Here is a 25,265-nt window from a genome sequence, read left to right on the forward strand (position 1 = left end):
TGTATGATCACAGATCTTGACTTACCATGGTGACCATATCACAACACAGACAAATATCAAATCATTATGTTGTACACCTGAAACTAATATTATATGTCAATTATGCCACAATTTTTTTTAAAAGGAACTTGGTTGTACAATGTCTAAGTCTGTTTCTGTGACTCTTTTTTCATTGCTGACCTCTCATACTTTTGGTTGAGACTTTATTTTGGACAAGTTAATGTATAAGGAACTTATAACAAAGACTACCACCCTGAGAGTAATAGTGCCTCTGAAAGCTAACCTTACATATCTTTTCTCTTTCATTGTATGCCAATTTCATATTTTAATCTACAGAAGGCAATCATATTTCCCTTTTTTCCATGTTCTAAGGGCCAAGTCCAGTCTTTTGGACTTTATTAATAGCTCAGAAATCCATACCCTTCTTCCTATGCCCAAGTCCCCTCAATTTTCCTCCCTGAATTGCTATGATGGCCTCAGATTTCAGCTCTCAGCTCTCAGGACTGCCTTACTCCAATCCATCCAAGACATAAAGATCTAAAATGAAAACCCAATCATGTCACTTTTCACTTACAATCTTTTCAGCCTCCCAAAAGCTTTCAGGATGAAATCCAAACTCATTAATATTTTTGATTAAACTGCTTTTACTCATGCACTTTCTCCAGGTAACACTTCTTCCAGAAAACCTTTGCTGACCATCACCCTCCTGAATTCGGGATCAGGGACATGCTCTCAGCTCACACAATTCCCCATGCTGTTTTCCCCACTATAAAATGTTTCACAGCATATAATACTGTTATTTCTCTTGCCTTTCTCCCCAAAGACTGTTAACTTCTTGTAAGCTATACCTCATTATCTTTGAATCAAAAGCACCTAGCACAGTCCTTGACAAACAGGGAGTTTATTACCTATAAATAGAGAGAAGCAGTCATAAACATCCTTGAGAATGGTTATTGTTTGCCTGATAAGAGACAAGCTATAAGCAAAACCAAATTCTGATTTACTATCCATCAATTAAAAGGCTGTCCTCAACCTAATAAGGAAAAAAAAAAACCTTCATCCTGTGGGAGTCATAGACGATTTTTCAAAATAGAAGCATCCCTAACAAACTTAACATATTTGATATATCAAAATTCGATTCCAAATGCTGGTAGCTGGCACGATGGCTTCAAGTTTACTCCGCAGAGCTGAAGCGCTGGCCATGCAGGCCCTGACGGCCCGCGGTCCCCACGGAGTCTCCATGGTGCCCTCTATGGCATCTGGAGGTGGTGTTCCTACTGATGATGAGCAGGCATCTGGGCTGGAGAGGGAGGTCACGCCGGCTTCACACAAGGGACTGGACCCGTACAATATGCTCGCCCCAAAGGCAGCCTCAGGTACCAAGGAAGACCCTAATTGAGTCCCCTCCATCATCAATAAGCAGATAGTGGGCTGCATCCATGAAGAAGACAACAGTGCTGTCATCTGGTTCTGGCTGCACAAAGGCGAGGCCCAGTGGAACCCATTACAAGCTGGTGCCCCACCAGCTGGCCCACTGAGCCCCTGTACTAACTCACTCAAAATGTGATGTAAAGTTTCTTCTTTCCCATAAAAACTAGCCATTACATTGGCTCCTCCTCCCATTAAAAAAAAAATTTGATTCCTACACTTTGAAGTTTTCATTGTGCAGAGCAAAACGTCTCCATATCCTCAGAAAACAACCAGTGCCATGGGATCTACACTCTCAGGTTAAAAGAGTCTATCATCCTAGGAAACAAAGTTATCATTATCATTGTCTAACCAAAATCTCACTCTTAAATTTTAGTTCATTTCTTTTAGTTAGATTTCTCTTTGACTTAAAAGACCAGTCCATTTCCTCATGAAAACCCTTTTCCTGTAGGATGTGCCAGAGGCAAAGGGAGACTAATAGCTTCTTGGCTCCCTTTTCTATATATAGTGAAACTGAAAACATTCAACTTGAAGTTTAATTCATATAAATTGGTATAGGTTTTCAAGGTCTGAATGTGCAATAGTTTCCTAGTAAAAATCTTTCTATTCTATTGCTCAGAAAAATATTCTAAGAGAATCTTTTCATAAAAGAAGTCCTAGAGGTTTTTTTTAACACTTTGTAGGTCCTGGAGAAACATACAAAGTCACTGAGGGCTCAGAAGTTTTATTACAATGAAACTTTTAAGCGCAGAGACATGTAATGCTGCTATTGCTCCCAGTGAATCAAGTCCTTGTCACTTTGAGTCTCTTTGCAGTCCCTTATCTTTCACTATATTATGATCATTAAAACCATGGACTTCAGTAATAATCTACCAATGCACTGATTTTATAGATAAAGAAACAAGTCTGGCAAGGTTAAACGATTTGCTTAAATGACAAGAATAAGGATGAGAACACAAATTTGTTCCAAATTGGACATTCTTTCTACTACATCGCATGGGCATTTTGTAAAATACTGGTTGAATCATTTATCAAAACTAGTTTCTATTTTGTTCTATTTTATATTTGTTCTATTAGCTTCATGAACAAAACAACCTTTCCAGTAGCTGGAAACAGCAATATAATTCCAAAGATTTCCAATTCCTCTACTCCCATTCTATTTTAAATTCTCTCCAAACAGGCTTTCACTCCCATCGTTTCTTGTTGAGACATCAATGATTTCCATGTTGATAAATAGATTAGCCAATTCTCGGTCCTCTTCCTAACTAACCAATTAGTGCTTCTTCCTTGGAAAGCTTTCCTCTCTTGATTTCTAGTTATACTCTTCAATCTTCAGTTTCTCAGGCTACTTTGTTCTTTTATCATCATCTCTGACTGCTAAACATTGGAGTATTCCAAGGCTGAGTCCTTAGACCTTTATTAATTCTTCATTTAATCGGTCCTTTAGTGGTCCTACCTAGCCTCAGAGCCCTGATTACCATCCTATATGTGCCTCTGGATCCCAAATTTATGTATCTGACCCAGACCTGTCCCCTTGAATTCTAATCTTATATATCTAACTGCCTTTGTAATATATCCACTTGGGTAACAAAGGCATCTCAAACTTAAACATACCCCAAAATAATAGCCTCAGTCTCCCACTCTTTCTCAAGCCTACTTCATGCTTGTTCTCCATCTCAGTAAATCGCTATGCTATGCTTCTACTCACTCAAGACAAATCCTCAGAATCTCTCTTATCTTCTGTTATTTTTCTCTCACATCTAGTTCATCAATAAATCCTTTTGGTTGAATCTCCAAAATATACATAGAATCCAACTATTTCTCAAAACTTCCAACTACCAACTTTACCCAAGATATACCATCCTCTTCTGCACCTGGCTCTGATGACCAGGGAGACTGTGCCACTGCATCCCACAAGACACCTTCTATATAAGGCCACTCTTTCAAGACAAGGAGACACAGCTGATATACTTCATATATAGAAACAAACACAAAGAGTTAGGCAAAAGGAGAAGACAAAGGGATACCTTCCAAATAAAAGAATGAGATAAAAATCTCAGAAAAGAACTAAACAAAACAGAGATAGCAACTTACCAGATAAATAGTTTAAAGTAAGTTATAGTCATAAATAAGCTTAACGAACTTGAAAGAAGAATGGATGAACTCAGTGAGCTTCAACAAAGCTTCAACAAAGGTTGAACGTTAAAGAGAGAATCTTAAGGTTAAAGGTTAACCTTAAGGTTAAAGGTTAAAGGTTAGAGAGAGAATCAAAGGTTAAAGAGAGAATCTTAAAAGCAGCAAGAGAAAAACACTTAGTTACATACAAGGGAACCCCCATAAGACCATCAGCTAATTTTCAGCAGAAACTGTACAGGCCAGAAGAAACTGGCACAATATATTAAAAGTGCTGAAAGAAAAAGCTTACAACCAAGAATACTCTACCTGGTAAGGTTATCACTCATAATTGAAGGAGATATAAAGAATTTCCCATAAAAGTAAAAGCTAAAGGAGTTCATCACCACTAAACTGGCCTTACAAAAAAAAAGTATTAAAGGGACCTCTTTAAATGGAAAAGAAAAGCCCATAACCAAACCAAACCAAACCAAACAAATTATGAAACAGAAAATCTCACTGGTAAAGGCAAACATACCAAAGGTGGTGGTTCAACCACCTATAAAACTAGCATGAAGGTTAAAAGACAAAAATAGTAAAATCATTGATATAAAATAATCAGTTAAGCAATACACAAAATAAAAAGATGAAAATATGACATCAAAAGCATAAAACATTGAGGGTGGGGAAGTAAAAATGTAGTGCTTTTAGAATGTACTTGAACTTAAATGACCATCAACTTAAAATAGCCTCCTATATACGTAGGTTGTTATATATGAACCTCATGGTAACGACAAACACAAAACCTATACCAAATACACAAAAAATAAAGAGAAAGAAATACAAACACAGCACTAAAAACAAGTCATCAAATCACAAGGGAAGAGAACAAAAGAAAGGAACAGAGGACAACTACAAAAACAACCAGAAAACAATTAACAAAACTGCAATAATAATTATTATTATTCTATGAATTATAATTATTCCTATGAATAATTATTCTAAATGTAAATGGACTAAATGCTCCAATCAAAAGACATAGGGCAGCTGAATGGATTTTAATAAAAAAAGACCTATATATACACTGCCTGCAAGAGACTCACTCACTTCAGGTCTAAAACACACATACTAAAAGGAAAGGAATGAAAAAAGACATTCCATGCAAAAAGAAACAAAAAGAATTGTTGGAGTAGCAATATGTATATCAGACAAAATAGGCTTTAAAACAAAGACTAACAGGAAACAAAGAAGAGTATTACATAATGACAAAGGGATCAATCCAATAAGAGGATTATAATACTTGTAGTATGCACCCAACACAGGCATACCTAAATACATAAATATTAACAGATATAAAGGGACAAATTGACAGTAATACAATAATATTAGGGGACTGAAACATACCACTTGCGTCAATAAATAGATCATCCAGACAGAAAATCAATAAGAAAAAGCTGGCCTTAAATGACACATTAGACCAGATGGATATAATAGACTATTATAGAACATTCTATCCCAATACAGCAAAATACACATTCTTTTTAAGTACACACAGAACATTCTCCAGAGGTTAGGGGTGGGACTGAAAGTTCCAATGCTCTAATCACAGGGATGAGTCTCCTGGCAATGAGCCCCCATTCTTCAGTGGGGTTCAAAAGTTACCTCATTAACATAACAGAAGATACCTTTATGGTTCTCATCACTTAGGAAATTTCAAGGGTTTTAAGAGCTCCTTACCAGAAAAGGTGACAAAGCCCAAATATTTATTTCATATTACAAATCACAATATCACATATGTTCACACAGAAAAATGCACCCAAATGTTTATATTAATAGAAGCATTATTCATACTAGCCAGAAAGTGGAAACAACCCAAATATACATCATAGATTAAAAGATAAACAAAATGTGGTATATCTATAAAATGGAATATTATTTGGCCATAAAAATTAATAAAGTACTGATTTATGCTACAACATGGATGAACCTTAAAAACATTATGCTAAAGTTAAAGAAGCCAGTCAAAAAAGACCACATATTATACGATTCATATGATTCCATTCATATGAAAGTCCAGAAGAGGAAAATCCACAGAGACAAGAAGTAAATTAGTAGTTGCTTAAGGCTGGGAGGAGGATGATATGTGGCGGCGGAGGGGAGGGGTAGAGGACTGATAACTAAAAGGCACAGGGCTTCTCTGTGCAGTGAGGAAAATGTTCCAAACTTGACTGAGGTGATGGTTGCATGTATATATCTCTGAATATACTATAAACCACAGAATTGTACATTTTAAATGAATGATTGTATGGTAAGGGAATTATATCTCAATAAAGCTGTTAAAAATTAATGCATGAAATGTGATTCCAGAAGTGAAAAACCCATCTTAAGCAGAGGCAGCATCAAAAAGTTGACTTGGCTTGCCATGACCCTGGTCCTCTCTGGTACTTCCTCCTACCATGGGTTATGCTGCTGCCCCTCTAACAATAGCTTCCTACATACACATTTTCTGAATGATTTTATCACCTCCTTGTCAACTTGTTAGACTTATTGCTCTTGTATGTCTGTATTTTCCATGTATTTTCATTTTTACCCCCACCTGAAAACACACACCTTGCTCCAAACCATAACGCAGAGGTCCAAACAATCATCTGTAAAGGCTTGAAGGTCTTTGTCAAATGCCTGAGACTACAGCCCAGATCTTACCCATTATTTCATCTAGCTAAATGCAAAAGCAGATGTCAAAGGATTTTGAAAAGCTATAAGTAGTCGAAGTGATTCATATAATTACATTAAATTACACACACCTTTTCTTTGCCTGTCAGTTGTGTCAGGGACTGTGAAAAACCACCACATGTAAAACAGTCGTAAAACGTTACAGTTAGACATGACCTTAGCGATGTTCAGATTCAATTCTGCCATTTTATAGTTGAGATAACAGATACAAAAAGGTAGATAGACTTCTCTAATGTCACTCAGTAAGCCAGCAAAACTCCATTCAAGGCCCTTTCTGTCCACTGGTGAGCACAAGCTGATAACCAACCAGAAGTACAAGGGAATCAGAAACTCTTGATGACTGTACACACACACAAACAGAAAATGACACACAAAGATAATATTACAATCCACTACAGTGAGTTAGTAAACTTAATTAAAGGTTATTAGTATGTTTTATTTCCCTCTTTATCTTCAAAAACACTTTGGTCTTAGCCTCTCTACTCTGAATCACAATGGAACTAGAATTAATCACTTTTGCTGAATTATACATACAATTAATTTTATGGAACCAATTTAAGTTAATCATTTTCTCATATTATTTAACTCAAAATAGCTATAATTTCTTAGCCATTTGTTATTAGCATACCACCTTTCCCTACTTTGAATCATGATTGCCAAAGTATAGGAAAGTCAACTACAACAAACTTCCCCATTTGGTAACAACTGGAAGGCGGCACACTACAATACAATTTATTACAATAATTTTTCATATCGTATCAAAATATGATGGTGATCTAGTTTCCATTTATGACTAGAGGCAATTTTTGTGTTCTGCTTACAGCAACATCATTTCATAACAGTTTTTTGGAGGAAAGCAAATTGTGGTGTTAGAGAAAAGATTTTTTACTTTTTTTTAGCCTATTTCAGATTCATCCCTATAGAAGAAACATATTTAGCCTATTCCAAAATAGCAAAAGTCTTGGACCACATCACAATTGGCATCTTGACATTTAATAAATTAAAACATTATAACACATGAGGTATCTCACAGAGGCAGCTAACACAGTAAATGATCGTTCAATTCTTCATTCAAATATAAAGAACATATCACGTTTGATCAACGTAGAAATTACTAAGATATATGTATATCCCGGAAGAGTAGGATAGGTTATGTTTTTCATCACTTAAAGAACAACAACAAACAAAAATCCCAGAGTTCTATTTCCCTCTAAATTCCTCCCCCTGCCAATTTTTTTAATAGCTGAAACCTGCCACATTTAATACCCAGCAATGATTTGAACTCATATATGTTTGTCAAATGCACAAGGAAAGAATCTGAGATTCTCAGTATCAAACTCTCATTGTGAAGAGGTTGTGTCAAGGTCTTCCAGTGAAGAGACAGATTTCAATGGAAATGTGGGAGAACTTTTAAGAAACCACTGCTTTATTTCTTCAACTGGGCAGCCACTTGTGCTAATGAACCTCAGGTGGATGTTATAGACAGCCAACCCCAGGGCTCCCCCGGCAGTGCTACCCTCAGCAATAACAATGAAGGCTCCTATGAGCCTCATAGAAAGGTGCCACTTTAAAGAGAAACAAAAAAGTAAAGAGGATCAAATTCCAGTGGAGCAGCTGAAACCCATGGCTTTAGGGCAAAAAATAAAGTGATTGTGCTTCAACTACCTTTAAAGAGCACCGCCATACCAAATTTCAAGCATTTCTACTGGATGAGACATGGACATAACATTTATTACCATCTGTGAACCTAACTAAGGATGATCTGGTGCAAAGAATTTGAGTAGATTCAATTAAGAAATGAATGGCTTCTTCTTATTTTCATCTCTTCAGTTCATTAGTAATCACTGCTTAACAAGCTTCCTTGTGTCTCACACTACAGGTTTTTCTCCCCCCTACTTGAGAGTTATCTTGAGTACGCTCTCAAGCTGGATGTTAGCTCTTAAAGTATTGCTGCTGAATACCCATGTCCCAATCTGCCTTAATTAAACACTTGAGTTCTAAAAATTTTAATTTTTAAGTTAATTAACTGCTTTTGATGTCGTTGCTCTGGTTCTGATTTTCATAATTCCACATTTCCAGGTTTGGGTACCACCGTACAATCACCCTAAACAAGCCACCTCCATGGCTGAGACTTTAGGTATCAGAAAGCAAACCCAGATACAGGCGAGCAATTCTTTGTTACAACTGTATTCAGCTACACATTTTTTAAAAATTGTTCTGAAACTCACACAAAATTTCACAGCATAAGAAACAATGTAATCATAAGGAATAACAAAGAATAAATATTTCCCTTACCTGGATCATGGAAAGGCACCAAAGCAAAGTTGAAAAGAGGTCTCTTAGGTCTTTTCAAAGACGTCTCCAAAATTTTGGAAGCCCCCTCGATAACCTGAACTAAATCATCATACATGGAACCCGTCACATCAAACACAAAAGCCAACGTGGAGGCCCCCTCGGGAATTTCCTCAGCTCTGATCTCTGACTGGGGTCTTGCTTCCTGAGCCTGGGAAGTATAAAGAAGAGTGAACAGGAATACTGTGCGGACAATGTCCCAGGAAATCATTTTGTCTTTCTTTCCTTTTTTTTTTTTTCCTGAGCGCCTAAGCACTGTGCTGAGTCCTCCTCAACAACAGGCAGCGGGTTTCTTCTCGGGGCAATTCATTCGACTCCCGAAACCTCTTTGAACTCGCAAAAAACTGGGCGCTGAGAATCAGATGGGGACAAGCACCAAACCCGAAACCCTGCAGGGGCCGGGCGGGCAGAGATGCGGCAGCTTTTGTCCAGACGCAGCCTCCTCCGGGACAGCCGAGTGCCTGCGGCCCGGGCGGCGTGTGGCTGAGTGCGGGCGGCGCGCCCGGCCCATGCCCCGGGGGCCGTTCCGAGCCAGCGGCGCCGCACAGAGTCCGCTGCCCTTGCCGCCGCCGCCGTCGCCGCCGTTGCCGCCGCCGCCGCCGCCGCCGCGCCGCTCTCCGCCGGGCCAGCCGTCGCGGCTCCCAACTTTCCACTGCGCGCCTCCAGCCCGGGAGCTGGGAGGGGAAGGGAAGCCGGGCTCGGCCTCGCCTCCTGATTGGCCGGTGGACGCCCCCCCCCTCCTTTGCTCTTGGGCGCCCCCACCTCCTGGAGGACGACTTCTCTCCACTGATTCTCGGGTCAATTCAGTACCTGGGAAGCGCTCCCAGTATCCCCTCCGCACCCGCCCTCGTTGTTTCTCACTTCCCAAACCCCAAGGTAAACAATGGCTTTCAAGAATGTGTGGCAAGAACCCGAACCGAGGGACACCACGCTAACCAGCACTAAGGGAATTGTATTTTTCTACGATGCACAACGCTGCTTCAGACACCTCTATCATAATTCCCCTCCCCCACCAAGAAGCCAAGACCTCCCCCCCTCCCCAGCCCAGCCTCCCGCTCTCAGCCCGCAACTCAGCCCAGCCGGGAGGGGGAGCTGGAAAGTTCTCCCGGCTGGGCTGAAGCCACATTCTCACTCTTTGATCTCCTCAGGGACTGTAGAGCTTTGGGGAAAGGAGGGAGGACAGAGCTGGATGGGCCAGAAACGGGAGGAAGGGGAAAAGGGCTGTTGAGGGAAATGAGAGAAAGACAGCTGGAACTGGGTAGTCACTGATTGTAGTTAGGAAAGATGGTAGAAGGGAAAGCAGCTGGATGTGGAATACAGGGTGGCAGCTCAGTGCAAAGGATGAAGAGGGAGAGAGGGAAAGGAAGGGGGTGCGGGGGGAGGGGGAGAGAGATCATACTGAAAAGTTAATTTTTTAAAATTTCACTATCAAGATTTATGTTTGCTGAGCAATATGAACCCTCCCCTCAGCATAATGAGGCAGAATAATATCCTCATTTCACACTTCCTTCCATAGAACACCCATGTGCCAAGTCTCAGCCAAAGATCCATTGAAAAGGTGTTCCCTTCTATGGCGTTTTCTCGCTGATAAGTAAGGAAACCTCGCCCTGTAAAACATTACAAAGTTTTTCCGTGTTGTAATTATTATACACATTTTGGTACTAATAACAGAGATAAGAAGGGGGACAAAGAAAGTCAACCATAAGCTAAGGATTCCTTGCCTCTTTTTAATGAAAACATATTCACATCCTGCAAAAGGAGCTGTGGTCTGGATCCTGGCATTTAAAGAGGGGCCAGCAGGCATCTTGATCTGAGTTGGAATGTGGGTTAGACCACCCATCCAACACGGAGGTCGCCTGAGGAAGAGCCAGCTCCCCTGAGCCTTTTATAGTCTGCAACTGTCTTCTCTTTCAGACCCAGGGACTCTGGACCCTGAGTTTATGATACCTATAAGTCACGTCATTTAAAGGAAGCAGTCTGGCCATTTGGAATGAGTGGGAATATGAGAGGAAAGGGGGTACGTTCTTCCTTTCTAAATAGTATTTAGAAAATGCTATTTGAGTAACCTACTCCTTTGTTTATCTAAAAGGGATTGCATTCTAAATCCTGGAGATTTCACTGAGACCTGAGCTGTTCCAGGTGTTCAAGGGAGGTGGTAGAGCCTGGTGATTAAGGCTTCTGGGTCAGATAATCTGCATTCAACACCCAGCTGTGACACTTAATAAATGTGTATCTTCAGCAAGTTACCTATTTCTTTATGCCTTCATTGATTCAGCTGTAAATGGAAATAATGACAGTACCTACCTAATAAGGATTCAATGATCTATCTTGGTAATTGTTCCGTGCATACTTGAAAAGAATGTTATTTGGTGGAATGCTCCATAAATGTCAATGAGGTCAAGTTTCATAGTGTTGCTAGAACATTCTGTATCCTTACTGATTTCTGCCTTCTTGTTCTATCAGTTACTGTGAGTGGAATTGAAATCTATGACTATAATTGTGGATTTGTCTATTTCTTCTTGTAGTTCTATGAGGTTTTGCTTCATGCATTTTGAAGCCTGTAATTAGAGGCATAAACACTTAGGATTATTATGTCCTCTTGACTGACATTTTTATCATTATGAAGTTACATTCATTATCCCTGGTAATATTATTTGCTGTGGAATATGCTTTGTCTGATATTAACATAGCACTCCAGCTTTCTTTTGATTAGCGTTAGCATGATATATCATTTTCCATCCCGTCATTTTTAAACTATTTGTGTGTTTATATTAAAGTGTGCTTCTTGTAGTCACCTTACAATTAGGTCTTGCTTTTTTCATGCAAACAATCTCAGCCTTTTATTGGGCTATTAGACTATTTACATTCAATGTGATTACGGATATGGTTGGGTTGAAATGTACCATCTAGCTATTTGTTTTCTTTATGTCCCATCTCTTCTGTTTCTTTTTTCCTGTTTTTCTGACTTCTTTTAGGTTACTGAATACTTTTTATGATTCCATTTTATATTTATTGCTAGCTTATTAGCTATAACTCTTATTTTATTTTAGTGGTTGCTATAGTGTTTATAGTATATATCTTTATCACAGTCTTCCTTCAAGTAATATTATACCACTTAACCTCAGAATAATATACTTCCATTACTTTCCTCCCAACCTTTTTGGTTAGTCATCCATTTTATTTTACATTACTGTATTTTAAACCCCACACTATATTAATATAATTTTTAAGGTAGTCAATTATCTTTTTAAAAGATTTAATTAATTCTAAAATTAATATATTTACCCAGGTAGTTACCATTTCTGATGCTGTTCATCTCTTTGTGTAAACCCAGGTTTTCATCTGATGTCATTTTCCTTCTCTCTGAAGGATTTGCTTTAATACTTCCTGTAGTGCAGTTCTGCTGGTGATGAGTTCTTTCACTTTTGTGTGTTCAAAAAATTCTTTATTTCACCTTTGTTTCTGAAAGTTTTTGGGTTTTGTTTTGTTTGGGCTTTGGGGTTGTTTGTCTGTTTGTTTGTTTTGTTGGATAGAGGATTCTAGGTTGGCAGGTTTTCATTTTCCTTTCAGTACCTTAAAGATGTCACTCCACTGTCTTCTTGCTTGCATTGCTTCCAGTTGAGAAATGTCTCTCATATTTATTTTTGTCCTTTTATATGAACCACATCTTTTTGTCTCTTGATGCTTTTAATAGTTTTCTCATTATCACTGATTTTGAACCATTTGATTATGGTGTGCCTTGATGTGGTTCCCCTCATATTTCTTGTGCTTGCAGATTGTCAAGATTCTTGCATCTGTAAGTGTATCGTTTTCATCAAATTTGTACATTTTTGGCCATTATTTCTTCAAATATATTTACCTCCTTTCCTTTGCAGACCCCAATTCACACATATGAGGCCACTTCAAATTGTTGCACAGTAAACTGATGCTCTGCTCAGTTTTTTAAATTAGTATTTCCTTTTCTCATTGTGTTTCATTTTTTGATAGTTTTCATAGTTATTTCTTCAAATTCACTAATCTTTTCTTCTCCACTGTTTATTCTGCCAATTGTCCCATCCAGTGTACTTTAAATCTCAGACATTGCAGTTTTTATCTCTAGAATTTCTATTTGGATCTCTTTTTTTTTTTTTTTAATATCTCCCATGTCTCATTTTAAGTGCATGAATATCTAGAAGACAGTTATAATAACTTTTTATGTCCTTGACTGGTAATTCTGACATCTGTACCAGTTCTATTACAGCTTCAATTAATCAGTGTTTCTCCTTATTATAGGTTATATTTTCTTGCTTCCTTTCAGGCTTCGTATTCTTTGATTGGATGTCAGACATTATGAATTTTGCCTTTACATTATGAATTTATACTAGATATTTTTGTATTTTTATAAATATTCTTGAGCTCTGTTTTGGGACAGAGTAAAGTTATTTGGAAAGAGTTTGATCCTTTTGAGACTCACTTTTAAAATTTATTAGGTCAGACCAAAACAGTATTCAGTCTAGAACGAATTCCCCATTGCTGGGGAAAAAAACCCTTCTGAGTACTCTACCCAACGCTCTTTGAATCATGAGGTTTTCCAATCCGGCAGGTGGGGACAGACCTATCCCCATCCCTGTGTGAGTGTGGGCACTGTCACCTTTATTCCTTCAAGTGGCTCTTTCCTCACAAGCACATGCTGGTCAGTACTCAGCTGAATATACAAGGGGGACCCCCTCCACCTTGGTTCCACCTCCACACACCATGGCCTGCAAAATCTCTCTGAAGATGGTAAACTGGGACAGTTATAGGACTTGCTTCATTTGTTTCCCATCTCTGTGGAATCATTGTCCTTTTTTGCCTGAGAGTAAAATGAAAAACATGCTTACAATGCACCTGGCACAATAAATACTCAGTAAAGTTTGGTATTATTATTACCATCATATTTATTTGAAGTTACAGCATTGAAAGTTTGAAGCTATGTGTATATGCATTGAGGACACAATGCTTTGGAAGGGACTGATAACTAGGGAGGCTTTTTGTTTATTTATAGAAGATCTTTTGTAGCTTCACTAACATCCTGATATCTAAGTGGGTGGTAACACTTAAGAACTTAATGTTTAAGGTCCGGAAGGTACCATGACAGGGAAAGACGGGTGACAAAGAAAAGGAATATTTAATGTCTCAAAAGGCGTTTCTACTTACATATGTATATATGTAGAAATACACATTAACTTCCGTAATCCCAGTGCATCTCTCCACTTCAGTCTCATATATTGATAACTGTATGATTTGGAACACGTGAGAGACATACATGGGCTCTCCCACTCCTTTTCAATAAAATTTGATCTTTGTTGAAATGCAGCTCTCTGGGGACAGAGTAGCCCTGTGGACAGAAATCTTATTTACACTTTAAAATAAATGAGTCCCTGAAAGTAGATTTTGGCAGGCAGTCAGCTGAGAACACCAAGTATGTAAAATGGGAGAAAGTAATTGGGTTAGGAAGAGGGCATGGCCCAGGACAGGGGTAGGAAGGATTGGGCAAAAAAGACAGTGACGCTTAAGTCAAAGTACTGCCCAGAAATAACAATATATCCCAGCCTTTTTCCTGCTTGTGTTATTAAAAACAGTCTCTATGATGTTGGAAGGAGCACTAGTTTATGAATCTAGTCTCCTCAGCCACTAATTGTTTCAGTTCTGTCACTCACAGCAGGTCATACTAAACAATTTCTAAAATTTGTTCCAGCTGTAACATTCTCTGATGGTCTTAGCTGAAGTTCCCCAGAAAGCAGAGCCAGAAATGAAGGGCTGGGGTGTGATTCCAGGGTGCAGGCATGACGGATAAGGGGAATGAAGCAGCAGAGAAGGGGGAGGCAGTATAAAAGTGCATTATCAAGTTGGCCTCTGCTGTGAGCTACTAGTTACTGGGTCCTGTGGAACTGACTGAAAACCCTTATGTTAGGTGCCTCAAGACTGTGAAGGCGAAAGAGCAGTGAATGAGGTAAAAGGGCAAAGTACCTACTATCGGCAAGCATCCTCATTGGTCAAAGGCTTACCCCATCAGGCTAAAAACACCCCAAACTTTTGGGTCCCACTTATATGGGCGCTGATCTGGTTTCCTTGGCATCCTGCCCCAAGGTGTCAATAGAAAAGCCCAGGACAGAGACGAGAGGCACACGAGACACCTGAGACAAGATGCTCAAGAGGCTGTCGGGTTGCACCTGCGTGAAGTTGGTTGGAGCTTGATTATATCCTGAAGACAAGAAAAGACACTGAAGGAATGTAAGCTGAAGAGCAAGAAGATGAATACTTCAGCAAAATCAGACAATGAGTGGAATAGGGAAGTAAGTTGGGGAAAAAGACAAAAATAGGAGTAGGCTGCAGTCATAATATTAACAACATCCTTCATCTAGCAAAACTGAGACTTGGCAAGTTTATGCAGTTTGCCTAAGGTCATTACCAGTGAGCAGCAGGATCAGGATTTGGACCCAGGCAAGCTGATTCCCAAGCCCATGCTCTTCACTGCTTTGCACTGCTGCCTCCAGCCTCCAAGTTACAAACTAAAATAATAGCAATGGATAAGACAAGGAGAAACTGTTAATACGTTAGGAGTCTGGGATTAACATATACACACTACTATATATAAAATAGATAATCAACAAGGACCTACTGTATAGCGCAGGGAGCTCTACTCAATATTCTATAATAACTAAATGGGAAAAGAATCTGAAAAAGAATAGATATATGCATATGTATAACTGAACCACTTTGCTGTATACCTGAAACTAACACAACATTGTAAATCAACTATACTCCAATATAAAATAAACTTTTTTAAATGTCATTGCTTTTTAATATATTGACTTTGTATACTACAATCTTGTTGAATTTGTTATTAGTTTAATAAGATGTGGTTTTTCAGGCAGATTCTTAGGACTTCCTATATATATGATTATGTTGTTTGCAAATAAAGACAGTTTTACTTTTCAAAAAAAATTATCAAAAGTATGTGGTAGGGACTTCCCTGGTGGCACAGTGGTTAAGAATCCGCCTGCCAATGCAAGGGTTCGAGCCCTGGTCCGGGAAGATCCCACAGGCCGCGGAGCAATGAAGCCCGTGCACCACAACTCCTGAGCCTGTGCGCTAGAGGCTGCGAGCCACAACTACTGAGCCCGCGTGCCTAGAGCCCGTGCTCCTCAACAAGAGAAGCCACCACAATGAGAAGCCCGTGCACTGCAAATGAAGAGTAGCCCCCGCTCGCCGCAACTAGAGAAAGTCTGCGTGCAGCAACAAAGACCCAACGTAGCCAAAAATAAATTAATTAATTAAAAAAAAAAAAGCATGTGGTAATTTTCTATTGCTTTTTATAAAAGATCTGCATAGGTAATTCCAAACAAGCACAAGTCAGAAACACCCTTTAAATTCTCTATGGACAGAGAAAAGGATGAGAGGAAAACAGTAAGTTTAATGGTAGCTGATACCTATCCTTCCTTGGTCTACCCTAGACACTATCCTAGATAACCTCCAGGATGTCCTAGAAGATCCTAGGAGGTAGGGAATAGGAGTAGAGAAGGGAGTAGCTCCTCTTGGAAATTAATACACAATGCAGGCTTTGCAGTGACATGTAGTAGTTTACAGAACATCTCCAGTTTCATGCTAACAATCACCAAATTAGCTCTCAAAAGTCTTGTTACATAGATTCTCATCTTTGTTATATTTTAGGGGGAGAATATGAAAAGGTGATGTGTTTTAAAAAGTAGTCTAGCACATTTACAGCAACGTCAACACTAAAATCTTCTCTTCAATTCAGTTTTCTCCCTTGAAATTCTCTGACCTGCCCTCGAGAAGATCAGACACTGCTCACTGGTTAAGTATTTCAAGAAATCACCTAATTGGAAGCATTTATCACACTAGGCCTGATAAAGCCTAGCTCAGAAAAACGTTGCCTGAAAAGAGTGAGTTCTCAAGACGATTGCTGTAAGTAGTGTGTCCATACACTGCTTTATTGTAAAATGCCTCCTGCAAATCACTAGATGGTTTGACATTATCCTCAATGATCTTTCCTAAAATGTCTAGTTCTCTATGTAATGAGGCCCAGGATTATTTTATGTTTACTTAGCACATTTCTACAGGGTAAGTAACGTGCTATTACAACTAAATTAAAAGTACAGTACTTCTACACCGACCATAATGGTTGTACTTGGCACCGCTATGAAACTTAAAAAAAAATAAAAGTTTGATTATTTTTTCTTGTCTCCCTTAAGAAGGCAATAAAAGGACAGAAAGCCATCATGTTGTAACTGGAAAATTAATCACATCAAATATTCTCTTATACTAATCAAGTTATAAGTCAGGAATTGGTTTATATAAAACAGATGTTTACATTCTTATTCTCCTTTGGTATGAATGTCGAGAGAAGAAAGAACAGAGTAACTCTGTCATGGTGTGCTTTGGAGAATGGAACACTAACTTTTTTAATGGAGCCACAAAGCCTGTGGCCAGCCAAGGAGACAGCCAGAAGAGGGAAAAGCACGGGGACCAAGCCTTCTATTCCTTATATAGGCAAAACTCCTGTTGTCTGTAATGGAATGGGAAGTACGCTGCCTGAGGAAGAAAGAACACGTGTCATCCAAAGGCAGCCCCACTTTTGGCTCAGCCGCTGCCCTAGCTCTCTAGGACTCATGATTCTGGTTTGCATTTCAGTTGTGAGCTCTTCATAAGGACCACAACTACCCACCCCCTCCTAAAATAAAGACCAAGAGACCTACAAGCTACCCTCAGACTACTTGGGGGGAAGTTTTGAAAGCTTAAGTGAATGTTTAATGGAGAAGAGAGGCTTGAACAAAGAATGCCTCAGCTTCCCTTTCTGAAAAGAATGGAAGAAATTAACATTTAGCCTCAATGACCTCTCTCCAGATGTCTTCTCAAACCTCCATTCTCTTTCACAGGTGGATGCTGTCCCCGTAAAGTCAGGGCAATATTCACACACCCAGTCTTTTCCGCTCCTTTATCCCAGTTCAAATGCTGGAAAAGATTTTAGAGATCATTTTTCTACTCCAGGGCCTTCAGTTTACAGAGAGAAAACTGAGTCCCAGACAGTGACTTGTCCAAGGTCTTACAAAATTTTGAAGTAAGGTTGGAAGTATATTTTGGACCTGTAATTATCACTTTTTTCTATCTCACCAAATGTACTAGCTAATATTTATTGAGGACTTACCAGGCACTATTTTAACTATTTTTTATGTATGAACACAGTTAATCATCTTCAATTCTCATTCCAAAACTGTGAGGTAGCTAACATAATGATCCCCATTTCACAGAAGAGGAAATTGAAGATGAAATTCACACAAAGAGGTTAGGTCATCCCACCTGGTTCTCACAGCTCATCCTTCTCTTCACTTTTATTCTCTTCCTTTTGCCTTCAGTCCACATTTTCCCTATTATTTTACAGTAAAATTGAAAATTTTAATAACCAAACTTTGAAGTATATGATTACTTTATAGTATATTTCAAAGTTTTATTAATAATATAATAAACATACTATATTGGCCTTTTCAGAGAAAAAAAAAGATACTACAGTCTTGATTTCTTTTGCTTTGTCTACTATCCACGAAGCAGTCTTTGTCTTTGAAGGAGCTTTTCCTACCCCTAAGCCTACTTTTGAGCTTTCTCCCTCATGATTTATCAATTCAAACTAATTTTATATTTTTCCCATGATGCCATGAATTCCTTGAGAATAAGGGCTGTATTTGAGTCAATTTTATAAACACATTGTGCCCAACATGCAGTAGAAATTCAATAATGTTTCTTTAATGAATTGCTAAATTCATAATGATTAATAATAATGACAGCAGTAATAATAACCACTGCCATTTAAGGGGTAATTTAACCATGTTTCTGGCACATAGGTAAAATGAATACATTCAATATTCACAATAATCTTGTAAGATAAATATTTCTGTTTTTTGTTTTTTAACATCTCTATTGGAGTATAATTACTTTACAATGGTGTGTTAGTTTCTGCTTTAAAACAAAGTGAATCAGTTATGCATATACATATGTCCCCGTATCTCTTCCCTCTTGCGTCTCCCTCCCTCCCACCCTCCCTATCCCACCCCTCTAGGTGGTCACAAAGCACCAAGCTGATCTCCCTGTGCTATGCGGCTGCTTCCCACTAGCTATCTATTTTACGTTTGGTAGTGTATATATGTCCATGCCACTCTCTCGCTTTGTCACAGCTTACCCTTCCCCCTCCCCATATCCTCAAGTCCATTCTCTAGTAGGTCTGTGTCTTCATTCCCATCTTACCCCTAGGTTCTTCATGACCTTTTTTTTCCCCTTAGATTCCATATATATGTGTTAGCATTACGGTATTTGCTTTTCTCTTTCTGACTTACTTCACTCTGTATGACAGACTCTAGGTCCATCCACCTCACTACAAATATCTCAATTTCATTTCTTTTTATGGCTGAGTAATATTCCATTGTATATATGTGCCACATCTTCTTTATCCATTCATCCGATGATGGACACTTAGGTTGCTTCCATGTCCTGGCTATTGCAAATAGAGCTGCTATGAACATTTTGGTACATGACTCTTTTTGAATTATGGTTTTCTCAGGGTATATGCCCAGTAGTGAGATTGCTGGGTCGTATGGTAATTCTATTTTTAGTTTTTTAAGGAACCTCCATACTGTTCTCCATAGTGGCTGTATCAATTTACATTCCCACCAACAGTGCAAGAGGGTTCCCTTTTCTCCACACCCCCTTCAGCATTAAGATAAATATTTCTATAACCATTTCAGAGATGATCAAACTAAACTAAGAATGGCAAGCAATTTGCCCAAGATCACATTGGTTGTACATGGTACAGATAGGAGTTAAACCCTGATCTTTTAGGACTCTTTCCAATACACTCCATTACCACCATGCAAAATAATTTCATTATTAGCCTGAACCTGACATTTCTAGGAAAAATAAGTGTTCTGCAGAGAAAGTTATTCATTTTAAGGCCAAGATATTTATTTAATTCATCTTGCTTATGTGAATCTATCTTTACTTAACTCTAGATACCTAATCAAAGAGTTGTAGAAGTGAGGACAATTTAGCAGGATGTAGCTTTGGAGAAAAAAAAAAGGAATAGTATGAAGCTGTGAATATTTTATTTAGCTACTCATCTGTTTATTAGAAACATCCATAAAACATCTATTTTTATGGAAAGGGAAAGATCAATGTTCTAACATGGATTTACCTGATACTGAAAGAATATGAAAAGGTATTAGAATACAGTTCAGATGGTAGATATAACCCATTTTCTGTTTTCACTTTTATTCTAACTATGATATATTTTTAGGGATGAAACATCCTTTCTTCTCTTCTTGCAGACCTCCCTTCCATGTCTCCAAAATAGGGATTTTCCTAGGCTAAGGCTTTGATTATGGATGTAAAGAGTCCTAGAATTCAGGGAGGAAAAGAGCTATGCAAGTCAGAAAACACCTACTATTTTAGACAGCTGGGAATCTGTCCTAATTTCAAACAGAGGAAGAAATTCTAACTTCTTATCTTACATTCCAACATTCAGTAACTCTCTTTATCAGAATATTTCTCCTTACATTTCTTCTAATATAAGTTAAGCCTCTTTCTTCTTGTTCTGTTTTCAGAAGTACTACAGCTGGTCACAGCCTTCCAAATATTTTTTTCTCTCTGTAAAGTCATGAAAGCGTAAAGGTGTTGGCTTCAATAATAATTACCCAGATCCAGGTTTTCTGCCTTTACTTTTTTTTAATACCTTAATCCTATTCAAACCATATTAATCAAAATATGATAAATAATTCCAGGTTCCTCTGAAGAAATAAGGAAATATATCATAAGAATTAATCTTCTTTCTTTCCTTTTTATTTCCAGCCTACACTTAGTTTAAAATCAATATTTTTTTTGAAAAGTTTTAATTAAAAACAAGGCTAAAGTGATACTGTGGTGACAGGTTAGAGTTGGAGACATCAAAATGAATCAAAGTTTGACTTCATACAGATGCAGATAGATACATATAAAAATATTTATAGAGATGTGTATATACACACATGTATCTCACACAGGTGTTAATATACACACATGCATTTCCTTGCTCTGTCAGCTGAGAAGACCTAAAAGCAATGATATAGCAATGAACACACTTAGTGCCTAAATCTTGGTTTCTAGTGGCAATTTCCAGTAAAAGGAACCAGAGCTCCTTGGAGAAATGGCTGATTCTAAGGCTGGAACAGGAAATATATAAGATGAGCTTAGAGCATCTTATTGGGCCATAAATGAAGGCAATGCAAGACAAAACAAAAAAGGTGCACACACACACACACACACACACACACACACACACACAAATAGGATATGTCAGAGGGACACAGAAGCCAACTGAAAAAACTCCCAGTGTCTAAACTGGAACAATTTGAACAACAAAACATAATATTAAATTATAACCCAAAGTATAAAATAAATATCCTTCAGTCTAGAAGGATACAAATGATTGGATAAATAAATAAATAAGGGGTTCTTCTCCCATGCAGAAGAATTCCAAATAATATATGTAGAAACTCCAGCCTCAAGGAGATGGAAGATAAATACTCACCCCTTAAATGTGGTAACTTGCTCCTCAAAAATAAAGAAAGGGGGAAAATAATTTTACAGAGGAGAAATCTAGCCAACATTAACTCCACCAGGTGATCAAGGTTAATTAACATCAACAATGATAAATCGTGTTGACAGCATGTATTCTTGATATGACGTGATGAGAATAGCATCTGTCATTTTCCTTCCAAGAATCCCCCCAAGACTTCTTGTTATAGACTAGAGAAGTCTAATGTGCAATTTGGTATCCTGGATGGGATCCTGGAACAAACAAGGAGCATTAGGTAAAAAACCTAGCAAATATGAATACAGTATGGTGGAGTTTAATTAATATTTAGTTAATATTGATTCACTCGTTGCAACAAATGTACCATACCCATGAAAGATATTAACAATAGGGGAAACTGGATATGGGGTTTATGGAAACTTTCTGTTCTACCTTCACAACTTTTCTATAAATCTAAAACTGTTGTAAAATAAAAGGTTATTTATAAAATAAAATAAATAAATAGCAAAAGTAGCCCTGAAACCATTTTTAATGAGGCATGAATATGATAGCATCAAAAAATACAAGTAATTTTTATTAGTCGTTTGTCGTCCATACAATGAAGTGAATTAAATAACTCATGGTAATTCATGGGTGTATTTTATCAAGCAGAATACTGCCTTGCACTTAAAATACAGAACATCTGAAAGAAATTCTACTGGGCCTATTGGAAATCAGACTAAAGGCATTATATAGCATAAATAAGCATTGAAAAATGTACCCTAAAGCAAAAATACTTCCGTTGCTCATTGCCATATGGCAAATCACTGCCACTTAAGCAAGGCTATAGTGTTAGTTACTGAAACATTAAGGGTGGAAGACATTCATGATTATCTTTTCTTCAGGAAAAAAAATCCTATCTATAAGAAATTGCAACTGCTATTTCAATCAGAACAGCTTGCTAATGAATCCAAAGTCATTAGCATGTGTATCATTTAGTTTGACGATATTTGGTGACAAGCTCTAGCCCCATACAAGCTTGTTGCCTTACAGTCATTAGTCAATGTGAGACAAGAGTGCGCCTAGATCAGCATAAACCTAAACCTTTCCCTGGAAAAACTGCTTAAACGAATGCCTTATTAATGATAGATCAGGTATGTTACTATCTATGGAACCTGACCTGCATTAACCTGGGAAAGAACCTGTGCAAAGGCAAAGCAAGTTCTACCATAAATGACTCTAGTGGGAGAACTCTGCTGAGATTTGATGGACAAATTTCAGCAAAATCCTTCCACTCACACTGCAGCTAATCCCAGATATCTTGATAGAGGATTTTCTGTACTACATTTAAAACATTTTCTTTTGCTGTGACTTACAGGCTGGCCAAGGAACTGAACATTAAGATTGTACAGACAAGGGTTTCTTCCCACTGGGCTTGTAGTTTACGGCTTAGGGTTGATTTTCTAAACACAAATGTACAATGAGTTATTAGAAGCATGAAAACTCATTCAGTCATCCCCAAAGAGCATTCTTTAATGCTAAATATTTAGCTATATGCCGAAACTGAGTATAAAATTAGAACCATATTTAAGAGATGTTGAAAAAAAAATGGTGTTACTTCAACTAATTCAAACTACCAACATTGCTGCTATCAACTTATATAAAGAACAAAATAATAATAATAAAATAACTGCACACCAAAATTGACAAAATAAGATACAAACATATCCAGCAAACATATGACTTACAATTTGTATCTCTCAACTAAATTCATCCTAAAAAAAGTCACAGTTTCACTCTTTCTGACTTTAGTTCTTATGAAGCTGCTCATTTAGTTCAACCAGAAATTGATCAACAATAGTTTAATTTCCAAAGCTTGCTCTTCACAAATCCAATCTAGCCAAATATCTTTACCAATAAAGTAAAACTCAGAACGCTTCCATGGAAAATTCAGCAACTGTGTTTGTCTTCTACTAACGCAGAGCTAGTTGATTTAAGGTTACCCTAAAATTTTCAAAATGGCCAGAAACTACTTTCCAAGGTGCTACCAGAAACATTTAGAGAAACCATGCACAAAAATGATTACATTCTCAAAAAAAAAAAAAGATTACATTCTCAATGAGAAGGCAGTGTGGGAAGTTTTCACCCTACCCTCAGTCTCTACCCTAACCCACACATGGATATATTTGGTCAGCATTATCTATTCATAAGTCATTCAATGTATAGTCATTGAGAAACTTCTATATGCTAGACACTAGAGAAATACCATAAAGAGATGGCAACCCTCCAGCCACATTATAATCAGCCAATATCTAGAGTTTTCATGGCAAGATAAATAAACTTAACTCTTATCAGAGATGTTAAGATTTTGATAATTAACAGTTGCCTGATCTTTGCTACTAGTACGTTACTAGCCTTATTTGCCTAAGATTTCTACTAAATAGCTATTTTATACTTAATGGTTTAGGATCAGTAGAGGCATTAGGAAAGTGTGAAAACTAATATTGCCCTCTGCTGGCAGATTCCTCAAGTAAAAAGAATTGTGTTTGTTTTGCCATTTTACCTTATTCCTCACTCTTTGGGGATACATTTTGACATTAAAAGATTAGAGTTTGCTTCTTATAAGTAATGCTTGGAATTCCTTCTGAAACAAAGTCCAAAATGTCTAGGCAATGATGATAAGCATAGTCAGCACCAACCAAAATAAATACTTTAAAAAATATAGTGCTATCCACATCATGTGAAGACATTATCTCACAGCATAGCGGTTCAGGGATATCTTCATCTCATCTTATTGAACCTGAACCTAATAAGCAAAGACTCTCCAGTTTCCTGAGAACTTAGGTAGCTCTGACATTTGAGAAGGCTTTGTCAGTTCACGTGACAGACAATTATGCCTCTCTTTTCACCATCGAGGTGTATGAATTCGCTCCTTCAGATGCAGCATGAGATCTGGGGACGTAACTATCTCAAGATATTTGTATCAACTCTCAGTTTTAGATGATCCTATGTTAATAAGTTGAGAGGCATTATGACATAGAAGCTCCTTGTTAGTGAAAAAGATTTGAATCATACTTGGAAGTTGATTCCAACATTTTCAATGAATTTCTCTTTTTTAGCGAGTATAGTTGGATACAAGAAGCTTTGGTTGTGAGCAAGCACTCAATTTCATCTCTGTATTTCTAGTACTTATCACAGTGTCCTATAGTTAATACATATTTAAGGCAGGCTTGTTGAATAGATAAGTGAATTGATCAATTACATTTATTACGTTTAATCAAATTAAGCCTTGTTTCTCAACAATATGCTTCGGGTAGAATCCGGTATGGTGTGTAGGAAGAACACATGCTTTGGAGTTGAACACGCTTGGATTTAAATCCTAGCTTTGATACTCAGCTGTGTGGTAGGAAATTCACCTAACTTCTCTGTGCTGCAGCTTTCTCATCTGTAAATAAGAAACATATTTCTTCTTGCGCTGCTTTAGAGATTAGATGAGATAAAGTATGTAAAGTATCTGGCACATAATGAGCATTCAAAAACGTAGCTCTCTTCCTTTTCCTTTTAGATAAATTGTCATTTTTTTTCTTTTTAATCAGTATCACAGAACATTTAGCTCAGATACATCTTGAGAAGAGAAGAAAGAAAATGTGCTATAGTTACACTATTTAATTTGCAAACCTTTCTTTTCCCCACCAGCAATAAGATGTATACATAATCTCCCATGTTTTGCCTGCTTTAGGGCTTCTACCAACATCAAAAGAGGCTACCTACATTGGAAAAGGCACTAAGGAAATTTATTTTACTTACCGTCATTTTCCAATTAAGTAAAAGTAGAGAAAATTACAGATTCCCAAACACTTTAATCTATACTCTCGCACTTCAGTTTCACATTAGTCTCCGTTTTAAAGCTAAGGAAACTGGGAGGAGAAAAAAGGGGGCTGCCAAATATGGGGAATAAAACCAGAAACCATGTGTTCTGACTTGTTCAGGGATCATTCCTGACCCACCTGGGATGCACTGCTTCATGTTCTGACTCGACTGCAACTCCCGAGCAGTTGCTATT

General features: G+C 37.8%; 1 protein-coding gene and 1 pseudogene across 1 annotated transcript in view; one reads left to right on the forward strand and one right to left on the reverse strand.

Annotated features, from left to right (window-relative positions):
• HMCN1 (hemicentin 1) overlaps positions 1-9,201 on the reverse strand; it is a 525,244-nt gene extending 516,043 nt beyond the window's left edge. Inside the window, exon 1 of the mRNA XM_027083004.1 lies at positions 8,569-9,201. Coding sequence (XP_026938805.1) covers positions 8,569-8,836 — 268 coding nt within the window. The 5' untranslated portion in view covers positions 8,837-9,201. The remainder of the gene's footprint in view (positions 1-8,568) is intronic.
• LOC113607540 (cytochrome c oxidase subunit 5B, mitochondrial pseudogene) lies at positions 1,056-1,634 on the forward strand (annotated as a pseudogene).
• Positions 9,202-25,265: the final 16,064 nt, after the last annotated feature.

The sequence above is a fragment of the Aethalodelphis obliquidens genome, unplaced genomic scaffold (genome assembly GCF_003676395.1).
Source record: "Aethalodelphis obliquidens isolate GAN/ISIS:26980383/991018 unplaced genomic scaffold, ASM367639v1 scaffold48, whole genome shotgun sequence".
NCBI classification, from domain to species: Eukaryota; Metazoa; Chordata; class Mammalia; order Artiodactyla; family Delphinidae; genus Aethalodelphis; species Aethalodelphis obliquidens.